Source organism: Cyclopterus lumpus, chromosome 22 (genome assembly GCF_009769545.1).
Source record: "Cyclopterus lumpus isolate fCycLum1 chromosome 22, fCycLum1.pri, whole genome shotgun sequence".
In the NCBI taxonomy this organism is placed as follows: domain Eukaryota; kingdom Metazoa; phylum Chordata; class Actinopteri; order Perciformes; family Cyclopteridae; genus Cyclopterus; species Cyclopterus lumpus.
The window spans coordinates 7,497,663-7,512,709 of record NC_046987.1 but is presented as its reverse complement, the minus strand read 5'-3'; the positions used below and the strand labels follow the sequence as shown (position 1 = coordinate 7,512,709).

General features: G+C 42.7%; 2 protein-coding genes across 11 annotated transcripts; both read left to right on the top strand.

The window, feature by feature from the left end:
* Positions 1-33: 33 nt before the first annotated feature.
* On the top strand, positions 34-3,669 carry tdh2 (L-threonine dehydrogenase 2). 2 transcript variants are annotated; one of them, XM_034563276.1, is made up of 9 exons: positions 34-343; positions 465-665; positions 1,226-1,268; positions 1,354-1,424; positions 1,540-1,689; positions 1,776-1,948; positions 2,056-2,146; positions 2,242-2,511; positions 2,702-3,669. In XM_034563276.1, the coding sequence occupies exons 2-9, from the start codon at positions 479-481 to the stop codon at positions 2,845-2,847; spliced, it is 1,131 nt and encodes a 376-aa protein (XP_034419167.1). In that variant the 5' UTR covers positions 34-343; positions 465-478; the 3' UTR covers positions 2,848-3,669. The 2 variants fall into 2 exon arrangements, with proteins under 2 accessions (XP_034419167.1, XP_034419168.1); XM_034563277.1 differs by having other exon boundaries at positions 34-665; positions 2,705-3,669.
* Positions 3,670-4,140: 471 nt separating this feature from the next.
* On the top strand, positions 4,141-14,807 carry srrm1 (serine/arginine repetitive matrix 1). 9 transcript variants are annotated; one of them, XM_034562983.1, is made up of 18 exons: positions 4,178-4,265; positions 5,197-5,286; positions 5,674-5,796; positions 6,040-6,163; positions 8,691-8,861; positions 9,203-9,297; positions 9,402-9,623; positions 9,946-10,131; positions 10,258-10,377; positions 10,551-10,759; positions 10,929-11,009; positions 11,694-11,780; positions 11,981-12,116; positions 12,215-12,301; positions 12,402-12,875; positions 12,968-13,154; positions 13,625-13,798; positions 13,950-14,807. In XM_034562983.1, the coding sequence occupies exons 5-18, from the start codon at positions 8,706-8,708 to the stop codon at positions 14,058-14,060; spliced, it is 2,325 nt and encodes a 774-aa protein (XP_034418874.1). In that variant the 5' UTR covers positions 4,178-4,265; positions 5,197-5,286; positions 5,674-5,796; positions 6,040-6,163; positions 8,691-8,705; the 3' UTR covers positions 14,061-14,807. The 9 variants fall into 9 exon arrangements, with proteins under 9 accessions (XP_034418869.1, XP_034418865.1, XP_034418866.1 ...); XM_034562978.1 differs by lacking the exon at positions 6,040-6,163 and having other exon boundaries at positions 4,141-4,265; positions 13,625-13,769; XM_034562974.1 differs by lacking the exon at positions 6,040-6,163 and having other exon boundaries at positions 4,143-4,265.
* Positions 14,808-15,047: the final 240 nt, after the last annotated feature.

The window sequence follows — 15,047 nt, the reverse complement described above, 5'->3', positions numbered from 1 at the left end:
AAACACTCTTCACAATACAAATCCCTGTGCACTGCAAGTCAGCATGTTTCACACACGGAGCTTTGCAAGCTGGAGACTGTAGTCCTGTTCAGCCAAGAGCCACAAGCCCGGGTGACTACACCACGTGGACAAGGACCACATAGTCCAGCATGACTTTCTACTCCTGCTTATTTATCCTGTGGTTACTGGGTGAACTGAGGCGGCGACCAATCGGATGGTAATCTTTTAAATCTGACACTTAATTAGTCATCTAGTTCAGAGGAACAGTTTCGGATTTACTAAATTGCACCTGCTGGTTTTGGACCAATAATCTGGGATTGTCTGGGATTTGTCAGCGCCACAGGTACAAAAATTCAATTCTGTGCCCTACTTAATTCATTTGTCTGTAATGTTATTTTAACACAACTTGTATATGCCCCAATGATCATCAACAAAATGAAGATGTTCATCTTTGCTATTCTAAGGACTGCTACTGGACATGCAACCGGGGGTCTGTATGCCCACTGCAGCTGCGCTCGGCCTGTTTTGCCGAGGTTGTCTCAGCAGGGCACGAAGTTTTCCCGGTGGCGGCCTGAGCTGTTTGCCCAGGCAGATGAGCACATGGAACAGCCTGGAGACCTGCAGCACCTCACCTACTCAGGAAAAGCCCTGTATCCTCATTACAGGTAATATATATATATATATCTTTTAATACTATTAATAGCTAAAGAAGAGAAAAGTTTACTTTTCTATAGCTACACAAACACCAAACATGTGAAGCTACCATTGTTTTCTACCACTTTCACTGTTGTTGTACTCATGTCCGCAGACCAGTCACAACAGAAATCTAGTGCCTTGCTCAAGGGCCCCTAATAAGGGATATGAGAGAGTTTATCACTTCCAAGCAGACCCAATGTTGAAATGAAATGCAAGCGGCATCAATGGTATCAGTGGAATACTAGACGCGTGTATTGTAGTTTTTATTTTTTAAGTTGTTTTTCACTGTGCACCAGCAGCAGGACCCCGTTTTGACTCATCACAATAGGGTGCGTACAGACAGTGCTGGTGTTATATAAGAGCCAATGAGTGACTGAAGGGGAGAATAATAGCCCGCTGTCGCGTTTTTGTCCCGGGATAAAGCTTGGGGACAAACAAAAAGCTGAAGCGTAGTGCACCAAAATCATTGACTCCACTTTCCAGTTTTCTCTTGACAAACACAAATACTAAACTGCGTCTCCATATGCAGGTGGCCTCGGGCAGTTAGGTGTGGGACTGGCACAGAAACTGAGGTGAGATTAGGAAAAATTATTGAGACATCAAACCTTGTGAAAATGTTTGGGTTTTGAACTTCATCTAATCTCCATCACCGTCTAGGAAACAGTACGGAACCGAGAATGTGATCCTGTCAGACATCAAGAAGCCTTCCCCTCATGTGTTCAACAGTGGTATGCAAATCAAAATCATGTTATTGTCACCAGATATGTTGTGTTCTCCAATTGACACTTATTCCCCTGCTCTTTAAACCATTTGTTTACAAATATTCTTCTCTCTCCCCATCAGGTCCATTTGTGTACGCTGATGTGTTGGACTACAAACATCTCAGAGAGCTGATCGTAAATTATCGGGTCACTTGGCTGATTCACTACAGCGCTCTGCTTAGTGCTGTGGGCGAAGCTAATGTGGCTCTGGCACGCCAGATCAACATCACAGGTCCACTGAATGCACTCACCATTCACATGTATGCCGCCTTTTTAAGGGTTATTATGTTCAAATTGGATGTTCTGCTGTCCATCTAGGCCTTCATAATGTGCTGGACTTGGCCCTGGAGAACTCCCTGCGCCTCTTTGTCCCCAGCACCATTGGAGCGTTCGGTCCCTCTTCCCCGCGTGACCCGGCCCCTGACCTCTGTGTCCAAAGACCTCGAACCATCTATGGCGTGTCCAAAGTGCACGGAGAACTGATGGGGGAGGTGTGTCAGTCTTAAAATGCACATGTACATACACATGCACCTGGGATTGTGATACATCGATTTGCAACATTTTTGTGACGTCTCAATATTGTTCTTTTTATTTTTAGTATCTCTATCATAAATATGGTCTGGACTTCCGCTGCCTACGGTACCCAGGTGTGATATCAGTCAGCACCCCGCCCGGAGGAGGAACAACAGGTATTGTATCTCTTCTCTATGTGCATATGCCATTTTTATTCAGCACAGTCAGCTTGATGTTATGAACAAGGAATTCCTTTCCTCCTTCTCCGCAGACTATGCCGTTCAAATCTTCCACGATGCCCTCAGCACGGGTCACCACGAGTGCTACCTGCGTCCCGACACCCGCCTTCCCATGATGCATATCTCTGACTGCCATCGTGCCACCATAGAGTTCATGCAGGCTCCCGAGAGCCAGCTGTCTCTGCGTACCTACAACATCGCCGCCATGAGCTTCACTCCAGAAGAGGTGGCGCAAGAAATCCGCAAGCATGTCCCTCACCTCAAGGTCACCTACAATCCTGACTCAGTCCGCCAGAACATCGGTACGACGTGGTGCACATACCTACTCACAACAATTGCAATGTTTTCCAGTCTGTTAAACACATTATACCGGTTTGCCGTCTTCTTGAGTTTTAAGTTTGATCTTATTTTTAAATGATCTTATTTTATCGCCATCTTCAATTTGAACTGATGTGACGGAAGTATTGTGGTCATGTTGCGTGTCACTTGCAGCAGACAGCTGGCCCGTGAGGTTTGATGACACCAATGCCAGGAGAGATTGGGGCTGGGCATCAGCCTTCCGACTCGAGGAGCTGGTGTCAGACATGCTGCGCTCCATTCGAGACAAGAGGACAACTGAGGGTTTGCCAGTCAGTTAGCGAAAACACTGCTCAACAAAGACTGCAACGCCTTGATCATGACTTTATCTTCAGCCTGCATTTACCAACGACACACTTACTTTCACTTCACTTTCAAATGTTGTCAACCAGTATCCTCCGTTACTCTGGGATACTACAGCAATGACCCAGGGACTGTTTATAAAGTTAAGTAGGAATCCTCAGTGAGAGGCTCTCAATATACAGTGAACAGTGAGATGTCACACACACACACACACACACATGCACTCAAAACACACACACACCCACATCTCAGTCTTTTTCTGGGAATAAGATATTGTCAAACTTCCCCTTAATCTTTGTCGTTTTTAATTGTGATCATATTAGCATCATTTAACATGTTGCCTCAGACAGAACAACAGAGGACTTCAAAGATTTCCAAATGTTATGTGACTCGCATCAACGGACCCAACAGTCTGTTACAGTGTCTATGAAAATGTCTAATACAATATGGACCAGTTGCACATTTAGAGTAACAAATCTGTTGTACACTTTGATTCAAGGACCATCTGGAATGGCTAACTCTGGACTGGAATGACTCACCACGTCTTCTGGCTGTTTTTAAAAGCCAGTCTTTTATAATATAGTCCATCAAGTGAATATCACACACGGTATAAAACCCCACTACCCTTGCATCTAACGGGAAACCTTTATTTTTCCAGCTGTGTGATTTGAGTTATGAATGAGCACCTATAACAAATGAAGCCTTATTTACTGTAGCTTGCTTTCGAAAGCAATGCATAAAGAAATGCAGTGTACTTTGGAATTAGACCGTGATTAATAAAAACAATGTATTTATTCAAACTGCAGTGATTTTTGTGAATTGACCTACATTTAGAAAGTAATTTTACCACTGAGTGGGCCATATTTATGTTTCAGGGAGAATTATTGTATTTTTTACTCCCCCAGCATAAATAATAGCTTTTAAAAGACATGATCAACACATATAATATGATGCACTGTTATTGATTCAACTACCCAGCAGTTTCTGAAGTACAGTTTAAATCGGGGCCACTTCAATCAGCTGCATAAAGCTGGAGTACTCCCAGTAATGCATCAATAATTAAAAATGTGATTTTATAACACTCAGAAGGGGGCCCTCTGCATATTGGGTAATTTCACAAGTGCAAAGTGTTGGCAATGCTAATTTTAATAAAGCAGACTTTTACAGAACGCTTCACGATTTATTGTATTCATAAAGCAGTCAGGATCACGGTCAGGGGGAACACATCCTGTCTCCCATCGTTACAGTAGATGCAGTGCTCGTTTCTTTCTGTAGAGGCGCACGCGCACCCATCATCTGGCTCGCCACTCAGAATTTCACCGGAGCAGCGCACGTCTTTCTCAACGGCACCTGTTAATATCCATTTTCTCTGATAATGGACGCGGGATTCTTCCGCGTAAGTACATTGGGAATTAGTTCATATTCGTGAGTGTCTAGCTGCTGAGTAACATGGCGATGTAATCATTGTTGTAGCGTTAATAGGCTAGTTTCTAGGTGCAGGGCCATGGAGTCGGACGTTGTGGTAACGTTATGATCGGGGCTCCGTCTATCAACTGATAACGTTACGCGACAAGAGCAGTGTTTGCCACCGGGCTATTTCCAGAGTTTGCGTGGCTTTACCAAATGAATGTGTGTTACACTACCGTCTCATTTGACGACACGGGGCTTATAAACTCGCAGCCCCTTTGCGTTCGTTTGGAGTCGACATAGTTGCAGGAAATAGACAAGCCAGCCTAGCTAGCTTACGGTAGTTACGGCTAACGTGTTAGCCCTGGCTAAAGATGGCGTCCGGGTGGTGCATCGTTTCTGGCCGTAGGGTAGTCACGACCACTGCGACGCTAACGTTGACTGAAATAAGAAGACGTGGCGTTAAAAGTGCACTGAATAACTCCATTAATTTGACAGGTTAGTGTCCCGTCTCTGCCAGCCGGTCGAGGAAGCCACGAGGTCGTCGGTAGTGTCGTAGTTCCCCTCGAAAGGGGATTAAGCATGCTGGCTGTTAGCTTAGCTGACGGTAGCCTATTTGTTTCAAAAGACATGTCTGGCTCTCATTGACCATATGTGATCACGTGAACTGACGTTATCAAATGGGTTTTATTTTTTACTGTGAACGCAACATGTTAGCACGCGTGTTTTTAGTGTTTGCTGATTCAATGTTTTGGCTTCGCTGTCGCGGGTGTGTTCGCGCGGTCACGTTTACGATGCCAAACACCGAGGAAGTTGTTTTGCAACTGAACTGAATAATGGAAGAGACGATGTCCCGTTTATATGCCTGTCTGATTGTCGTCTAAGAGTCGATTGTTTACTTTTGTTCCCTTTTTTTTTAGGGTACAAGTGCGGAGCAAGACAACCGTTTCAGCAACAAGCAGAAGAAACTGCTGAAGCAGCTGAAGTTTGCAGAATGTCTGGACAAGAAGGTATAAGATCACCCACATATGTCCTTCCCAAACACATTGTTGCCTGACAAATGTATGGTATGAGATTTTTTACTTTTACTAGGGGCCCTTGAGCAAGGCACTAGGTTTCTGTTGTGACTGGTCTGCGGACATGAGTACAAAAACAGTGATAGAACACTTTTCTCTTAAGCTATTAATAGTATTAAAAGAGATATATATATATATATATATATATATATATATATATATATCTATCTGCAATGAGGATACAGAGGTGTTCCTGAGTAGGTGAGGTGCTGCAGGTCTCCAGGCTGTTCCATGTGCTCGTCTGCCTGGGCAAACAGCTCAGGCCGCCAGCGGGCAAAAGTAGATTTTTTTTTTGATTGCATGAAACCGTTTCACCCTCAGGTGGACATGACCAAAGTGAACCTAGAAGTCATCAAACCTTGGATTACTCAGCGAGTGACCGAGATTCTGGGGTTCGAGGATGACGTCGTCATAGAGTTTATATTTAACCAACTTGAGGATAAGGTAAAGTCTTTATTGTGTTCATGTTTTGTTTTCCAAAACTGTCATACATTTGAGGGCATTGTTTAGTTAGTAAGAAGGGATATAAGACAATAATTGCACATCCTAGTCAAATTTAAAATTGAATGACTAAAATAACAATTGGTGTAAACTGATTAATAATGACATAACTATGTTTTGCTGTTATGTGACAAAGTGTCTATATTCAGCAGTCTTCTAATGATGATGTGATTTATGATTTAAAAGGCCTGAACCAATATGGATGTTATACCTTGCATCAGAAGTATAGCACCAACACCTAATTAGCTCTCTCCTGAGCCCAAAGTCACTGAGCCCAACTCTCCCTTCATGATGCAGTGTGTGGTTTGAGGTGAGTTATATACAGGGATCACCAATATCATGTCAGTGAAAGACACACCTGAACAATGCCATAATCATGTAGGTATTAACAGTGCAACATTAAAGCCGCCCAGATCCCTGTTAAGATTAATGGAACGCTTCCTTTGCATTCTTTAAAGAGTAACTCGCAGTATTTTAACACCAAGCTGAAAAGTATCCTCTCAGTGACTACCTCGGATTGAAAATGTCATGTCTTCTGCACCTCTGTTTGGTTTGGTCTGAAGCGGTTTCTGTTGCACTTGTAACCACAGCATACAATGATGTGAGAGTGCCATGAACACACACCCCGCATCACTGTAGCAAGTTGAGAACTTCTGGAGGTCAACAAAAACAAGATTTTCATCTGATTGTGAGTTATTCTGTAACATCAGTTGAACCTCTGACAGCACTCAGCGTCTCGGTTGCATGTCGTCAGATGTGCAACACATTTGAGATTTTCAAACGGAAACAATACTTTTCTTTTTGGTGCTAAGTTACTCTTTACACTGGAAGGCTATTGAAATAACTAGTGGTCATGTTGTTTATCTTAAAACAATCCTTGTCAGTGGGGCTGTAATGCTGAGCACCACTGACGTTGTGTATTTTATTGTTAATATTTAATTGTGCATGTTTTTCATCCCATAGGCTAATGGCTACTTTTATTTAAGCTTAATTTGGACCCCACTAATAGGTCATTTCTAGGGGTGTGTATCTTTCCCCCGCAATACATTTCAATACGAATGTCGATACATGATCTGCGATATGAAAAAAAAATTTAAAAAATGATGCAGTTAACATGTAACAAATGTAATCCAATGCAGTTTAACTTTAAAGGAGCTGTATTTAACTTTTTTAACATTAGTATAGCACCATGCAACTATTTGCTATCCAGTGGCGTAATGTCTTGCACTTTTGGCTGTGTTGAGAGGCAATCAAAACACACAATCACGGATCTTGCACCTTTAATTCATAGTATACTCGATATTGTCCCACATTGTAAACCCAATAAGGCAACAGTGGTACACTAGCACCCAAAGCAGATTCCAGCAGAAGACACTAGGCGGTCTAAGCTAGCAATGCTAATTTAACAGCACTTGCTCAAGTCTAGCCAAAAACGGTAGCCAAAACTTTTGTGTATCAGTGTTCTCTTTCGTTTTTGGGACTTTTTATAGCTTATGACAACGCTAGCTCCCTTTCCACTTATGTACACGAATAACGTGTAAAGTTGAGCCATTTCAGTCTATATCTGTTTATGACGGACTTAACGATTTTTGGCCAATTCCCCTCCAAAATTGTAGTCAGATTCAGAGTTTTGTATCGACGTAGCCGTATTTAAGACTCTTGTATTGATTCTCCAACATGTATCGGTTAATCTTTACACCCCTAGTAATTTCCATTGCACCGGCTTACTTTTTAAAAACACGTTAATGGTTTGGAAATAATTTAAGTAATTTACAAGCAGTATCCTTTATTAGAATATTACTAGGATTCCATCCCATAGTATACTTCATTTCAAGTATGGTACTATGAATGTGTAATGACTTTGTTAATTAATTTCATTATCCTAAGAGCCTAAATACCACATGTATTCATTTAATATTATCAAATATGACACTAGCACTGCACATCCAATATAAATATTTAGTATCTTTTTCATTTGATCTTTTGCTTGCCATAGCTTTTTTTTGAGGGGGGGGGGTGTTGGGCTGTTAAAGCTAAGTTTAAAGGGTACTGTTGCATTATGGTAAGAAATGGACATTTTATTGAGATTACGGTATCTCACAATAATTCTATCAGCTGTTGAAAAAAAAAAAACTCTGTGTAACTGTGTACTCATTATTGCTTGTTCGTCTCTTGCAATTTAGATAAATGATATAACATTAAGCTCAAGGTGGTTGAGTCTCAAGCAGTAGGGAGGCGGAAGCAAGCCATGGGAGCTCCGTGCCCACTGATCCCACGGGACTCACTGAAGACACCGGAACTGTACTTGCAGTGTTGGGTTTTAATGCACTCTGTATTGTGGCTATTTGTTTAACTCCTGAAGTGTAGACTGTGGGGAGACCGGAGAACAAGTGGTGGGTAGGGACACAGAAATGTAAAGAAGTATGGATAGTACTGAGGAAATCAAATAATGACAATATATTTAGTGTTCTTGATTGTATTTTGTAATAACATTCAGAAATGTTGCATGCAGTTTTTATATCACTAGATAAGTCTTCCCGCAGTAAGCTCACATTCTCAGTTTGAGTATGTGAGTACGATTTTAAATCAATCTCACATTTGTTTTGATTTTGGTTATTCAATCAATTATTGGACCCAGGTATGTTTAGTATACTAATTAGTGTCTCACATGTTTTGAGTATGGTTAATTACATAGTCACTGAAGTTTAGTGAGTACTAGTGGGAAGTCAGTCCCATTTGTGGGATCCTAACCTTCCCACCCCCCTAATCTTGTGCCTTCCATTATTTCAATGGCCGTATGGTCTTTTCTCTGCCTCCTTCGTGTGTGTGTGTTACAGCACCCGGATAGCAAGATGATGCAGATCAACCTGACAGGCTTCCTGAATGGGAAGAATGCCCGGGAGTTCATGAGGGACCTGTGGCCCCTTTTGCTGAGTGCCCAGGAGAACATTGCTGGCATCCCGTCTGCTTTTCTGGAACAGAAGAAGGAGGAAATTAAACAGAGACAGGTGAGCTTCTCCCTAAAGGTACATTTGGCTAAATGTTCTTTTAGCTGTCAGAAGGTCATTGCTCTGTGGTCGCTGACAGTTCGAGGTTGAAGTAGCCCGGGCAGAAAAAGACTGGAGTAAATAAGTCTGACATTGTTTTGGGTAGAGACAGCATCGACAATTTCTCAAACACTCGTTTGTAAAATGCTGGAATAGTTAGGGTGGATAATGTGTCCTAAAAGTACCAGAGACAATAACATTGAACTCAGTATTTGACACCCGAGATGACAGTTTGTGAACATTGCTGGACAGAACATACATTGTTGCTCATAGTAATGAGATTGTGTCCCCATTTCCGGTAGATTGAACAGGAGAAGCTAGCTTCACTGAAGAAGATTGATGATGATAAGAAGGAAAAGGACATGAGAGAGAGGGCTCAGTCAAAAAGCCCAAGGAGGTAAAAAAAAAAAATGCCCTCAATATCAACACCAGTGAACACAAGTTAGATTTGTGTGTTTATCACATAAAATGAAAACAAATTCTGTTTGCTTCTCTTTCCAGGCGGAAGACAAGGTCACCATCACCACGACGAAGGTCCCCAATGAAGAGGGAAAGGAAACGTAGCGCCTCCCGCTCCCCAAGACGCAAAGCCAGTCCAGTTGGCAGCAGCTCACCCCCTCCACCTCTGATGCAGCTGCCCACGAAACCTTTGGAGCAGATTGTGGAGTCAGAAACGTTAGACACAGCCCTGCCAGAACCAGTCACCCTAGAAACTCCTACCTGGTTTGTAGAATACTTTCCTTGCCTAAAATGTTCAAATGTTTTTTTTCTGGATTCTTAAAGTCAGTAGTTATGTGTTTGTAGTTTTTGTTTAGAAACCATTGGCTTTTATTTTTTGTATTTCATGTCTGATTTTATTTTTTTGGGTTTCTTTTTTATTCCACATTAGTTCATTCAGGGTTAATTATTGTGGTTGTTGTTTTTTTAAGTTTCTTTAGTTTATCTTGGAAACCAGTGGTATAGTACTGTAGTTTCCTTTTAGATATAAAAAAAAAAACCCTTGAGGGTAACATTTAAAATGTGAACTTTTGTCTCTGTCCTGTAGTGACGCAGTTGTGGAGGTGGTGAAGCCAGACCCAGTGACTGAAGTCAAAGAAGCTTCACCAGAGAAGACTCATAAGAAAGAGGAGAGGCCCAGGTCTCGGGAGAGAGAGAAGGACACCAGGAGGGAAAGGCCTCACCACCGTTCTCGTTCTCATTCCCGCACTCGCAGGCGACGCTCCCGTTCTCGGTAATTTCTGGCACATTAGGTTATTTTGGAGTCCTCTTGATCTTCAAACATTTATGTTTCCATTATGTGTGAAATAAAGATCTTTAAACAATGAAAATAAATTGTGAGCTTTTCTCTCTTTTTCAGATCTTACTCCCCTCGTAGAAGGCAGAGTCCCAGAAGGAGGATGTCTCCTCGTCGAAGGAGCCCCCCCAGACGGGGCCCCGCCAACTCCAGACACAGACCTAGACGCTCCCCTGTCCGCAGGTCAGTCACCGCAGCCTTGTGGTTAAAGGAACAATCACTGAGTCTTAGAGGCATCTTTCTTTTATTTTTATTAAAGGACATGAGGGAGAGCCATTGTGTACAGTAGATCTGGGCCTTAAAGACCAGCTATTCCCTTTTAGAGAATATACTTTTAATGTGTTTGTGTCCTGCAGGAGGCGCTCTCGATCTGCTTCCTCCTCTGGCAGCAGCTCCTCCAATTCTCGCTCGCCTAAGAAAGCTATGAAAAGAATATCTAACACACCACCCCGGAGACAAGTCCATCATCCTGACAACCCCGTTAGCCCTGCAGGGAAAGACAGGCGGTCACCATCTCCACGGGCCAGAAGGGGCAGAGGCTCTGTGTCACCAGCCAGATCATCTGGTACGATCCGTATAGTTTTTTCATTGCTCCATAATAATGAAGTCTTTGTCTCATACAGACGACGTCGGCTCCCTCTCTGCTTTAGAAATTAGATCTCACTATTTAAAATATTGGGAAGAGTATGATTATCATAAGTGCATTTATAATTCTTTGTCTTTTTTTTTTCCAGGTTTAAAGCGAAAACCAGGAGGAAGGGGGGATTCTCCGTCTGATAATGTCAAGCCCAGACCGTCTGAAGGGTCCGAGTCAGGTAAGCGTTAATTGATGTCTGTTTAAAGAACCACAGGGTCCTGGGACCTTACGGCTCACACATTGTGATGGTTGTTGTGTGGCATTCCCAGTCACTTCTAGAAATTGACTCTTTTTGCCCAGACCGTTTGCTCCGGTTTTCAGCAGGAAGGGGCACGGTGGCGGATGTTATTTGAACCATACTGAATTTATAGCTTGTCCCATTAAACGGTGTGCAATTTTAATGATTGCGCCAATTTAAAAGGTCCTACAAGGTAAGATGGGAGAAGCTTAGTCTACCTGTGCAAAAAATATGATTTCCAGGGGCTTGTGTGACCATTCCTATTTCAACCTCATACCAAAATGAGTATGTTAAAGTTTGTTAATAGGTTTTTAAAAAAAATTATATTTTACACTACAGCAAATATATTTTTTGCGAATATTAACTCTATGCCCAAGTACCTCATTAGTTAATCTACTTTGATAATTGTGTTTTGATACCCCTTTTGATCGTATCAACACAACAGTGAACATGATAAACATGTAGTAATAATAACACAAGGGGCAACAGTAGAAATCTATGGTCAAGTTGCGCTGTGCCACGTAGGAAGCTAATAAACTCAGGATACAAATCCTTTTTTTCTGTATTCTCTAACTTTTCTATGGCAGTCTGTTTCACTGAGACACTCAATGCTCTACATTTCAGAGGAGGATAAAAATGAGAAAGGGGCAACAGCAGATTCGGTGCAGCAGCGGCGTCAGTATCGCAGGCAGAATCGACAGTCTTCTTCAGGTTATAAGCGTTTTTATCCCCGTTCTGTCCTCCCCCATATCCAACCCCCTCTCTCTCTAACCAAGTCTCTGTCCATGTCATCTTGCTCTCATGGACGTTTGAAGCTGTGTCCTAACCCCAACCTTGGTGTTCTTCCTCTCAACATACAGTGAAGGCTATAGTAAAACGGTTGTTGATGTCCTCTGTCTGCTCGGTTTTAGATACAGGGTCTTCCTCCTCCGCAGATGAGGGACCCAAGAGGCCACCAGCAGGGCCAGGTGCCAGAAATGGGGAAGTCAGGCGGAGACGCAGCCGTACACCTTCCCCACGGAGGCGACACAGAGATGCTTCTCCAAGGTTCATACTTCGGTATCTGAATAATTTGATTTGATGTTTAATCAAATGTTGATCATGTTCTGTATTCATATTACTTTTTTGGTTTTCACCCTCTTCAGGAAAAGACGTTCTCCGTCTGCTGGACGCAGACGCCGCACACCGTCTCCTCCACGCCGTCGCAGATCTCCCTCTCCTCCTAGAAGAAGGTACAGGCTTGTTGATTTGATCTCTTCAGCTATCATTTTAATTAATATCTGGGAGAAAACAATTGGATTTTTGACCATTTTTAAATTTGGCATTTTGCAGGTCTCCTTCCCCACCGCCCCGTCGTCGTTCTCCATCCCCCAGACGATATTCTCCCCCTATCCAGCGTCGCTACAGCCCCTCACCGTTGCCTCCACAGAAGAGGAAGCTGTCTAGCTCTCCCGCAAAGCGCTCTTCTCCCGGGGCCAAGCGCCGCGTCTCAAGGTCGCCCAAGCGCAGAAGTTCTCCTCCTCAAAGGAGACGCACACCTCCATCCTCATCTCCATCCAGACACAGGAGGAGCCCCATGTTGCCTTCCGTCAGGCCAAGCAGGGATACACGATCCCCTGTTGCCAGCCGCCTCTCCCCGTCCCCTGCAAACCGCAGTCGCCCCGTTAGGGGTTCCACCAGTCCTCAGAGGCGTTTTGAAGCCTCCAGTTCATCCCCATCTAACCAGCGGAGACAGCAGTCCCCTTCACACAGTGGCAAACCCATCCGCAGAGTGTCCCGCACCCCAGAGCCACGCAACAACCAGAGGTAAGCGAGGCAGATGGCATTCCTCTCTACTTTTATCTTTTGTGTTGCACATGTGCCATCGCCCTTTTGAGTCACTTTCGTCCTCTCCGCAGACCATCTCCAAGTCCCCAGCCTATGAGGAGAGCATCCTCCAGGTCCAGATCTGTTTCCCCCCAGCCAGCAGCTCAGAAACGTCCAGTCCCTGCCTCTGCCTCCCCCTCGCCATCTCGCTCAGCCAGTGGGTCTCCACCACCAGCCAAAAAAGCCAGCAGTGGTTCCGGCAGTCAATCCCCAAACAAGGTTTGATATTTTAGCTTAGTTTTTAATTCTGGCTCTTTTTTTTTTTTTTTTTTTAAGGAAGTCGCAAAGGAATGTGTACAGATACTTAGGATTTGTGTAGATAGGATAGGCATGTCTGAAGCCAAACTTGATTTTGTCTGGTTACTATAGCCATCATTATATTGCCATCAACCACAACCTCCAATAATTATTTCCTCAAATATAAAGCATTAGAAACTTGTGGAGATTAAACATGCAATCCCATCTCTTAAACACTTTTAATGACCTTGAATACTGAGAGCCCTTGAATGTATTCTGAACCACAATAAGATCTCTAGATAGTTAAAGAATGACATAGAAATAAAGTAAGTGGCAACCCTGCTGTGGCATAATCTCTCCCTGACACTAAAACGTTATACCATTAGATTGTTATTCAGTAGCATCGTTAATGTTGTCACCATAAAAGATGAGAAAATGTTGTTTTATTGCAGAATTCTGATGTTGACGGTAGTGGAAAGAAGAAGAAGAAAAAGAAGGAAAAAAAGCATAAGAAAGAGAAGAAACACAAGAAGCACAAGAAACACAAGAAGGAGAAGAGTGGCGGCCCTGTGACTGGAGATGGACACGAAAACCACGGTGGGGAGGAGGATGGAGAGTCAAGAAAGGTGATGTCTAGTTTCTGTGTTTTTTAGTGTCCAAGGCCCTTGTGCTTTGTTCAATAGAGAACACAGAAGTAGTGGTTGTTTAGTTGATTGCCCAGCAGTTTGTTTTTGTGGCAAGTTGATAGGCGTGTATTTCATGCTGTTTTTCATTTAGGAATCAGACAGTGAAGTAGATGACAGCTTGGATGACCTGGAGAAACACCTAAGAGAAAAGGCCCTGCGCTCCATGAGGAAGGCCCAGTTATCTCCATCACAGATGTCCTGAAAACACGGGGCTTTCTCACTTTTGAATTTTCCACTCACTCTTGATGTTTGTCATCAACCTGGTTCAGCTTTAGAATGTACAAATTGTTAAATCTTGAGTTTTTTTGTTTTCTTTTTACTGGTTTGGTACATTCTGAAGAGTGTTTTCATTAAGAGCTTGATTCATCAGTTAGTTTATTATCTTAACTGTAAAGAAGCTTGTGTTGTCCATAATTTTTAATTGTTGAGCAGGGAAACGGTTTAAGTACAGAGGTTTGAGTTGTGCAGGTTTAAGATATTTACCAGAGCCTACAATAGATTCCTTTTGAGAAATTATTGCATGTGCAGTGATTGTCTCTGATGTGCATGAACCACTAACCTTATGGAGTGTAGAGAAGACCAACATACAGTAACATACTGTTACTATTGCCTTTATTAGTGGAAACAGTTGCACAGCTATGTGAATTGTTAGAGGCTGTAACAGAATGTCTCGTCCCATATTGTAACTTAAAACTTTAGCATCATTTAACCTACTGTTTTTCCTGACTTTGAAATTGTCTTGTTTTAAGACAAACAGTCTGATGTGAGACAGAGTACTCTTTAATTTTCCAAAACAATTGATATGCAATTTTGTGTTGACACCCTTGCACCAGGCTAATCTCCGTGGGACTGCTCTATGATTTGTATTTAGAACCCCTGGCTCTTGTCCTCTTGTCATCCTTTCAGAATTAAAACCTTTTTATAGGACGTGTGCTTTCCTTAATGTTAAGATGTTGTCATTGTTCTTGGGGATGGGATCTGTCAAAATTGACACAAAATTTAGTTTAGGTGAATGAAGACACATTAAGAAAAAAAATTGGTTTGCGATGAGGGTTGGCCTAATAATTGTAATGAGACACGACCAACTGCCATTAAAATTCATGATGCAGCATATTTACTGGTGGATTTAAAATGTGGTCATTGTACCTAAATCAAGCTTTTCCTTGGTCACATTAGCGTTGGCTAATTA

Coding starts and splice junctions, on each gene's coding strand:
- srrm1 (XM_034562973.1), top strand. CDS start 4,245: ATGGACGCGGGATTCTTCCGC. Junction 4,266..5,196: donor TGGACGCGGGATTCTTCCGC/GTAAGTACATTG, acceptor CTTTTTTTTTAG/GGTACAAGTGCGGAGCAAGA. Junction 11,010..11,693: donor GTCTGAAGGGTCCGAGTCAG/GTAAGCGTTAAT, acceptor TCTACATTTCAG/AGGAGGATAAAAATGAGAAA.
- tdh2 (XM_034563276.1), top strand. CDS start 479: ATGCAACCGGGGGTCTGTATGCCCACTGCAGCTGCGCTCGGCCTGTTT. Junction 1,269..1,353: donor GGACTGGCACAGAAACTGAG/GTGAGATTAGGA, acceptor ATCACCGTCTAG/GAAACAGTACGGAACCGAGA. Junction 2,512..2,701: donor CTCAGTCCGCCAGAACATCG/GTACGACGTGGT, acceptor TGTCACTTGCAG/CAGACAGCTGGCCCGTGAGG.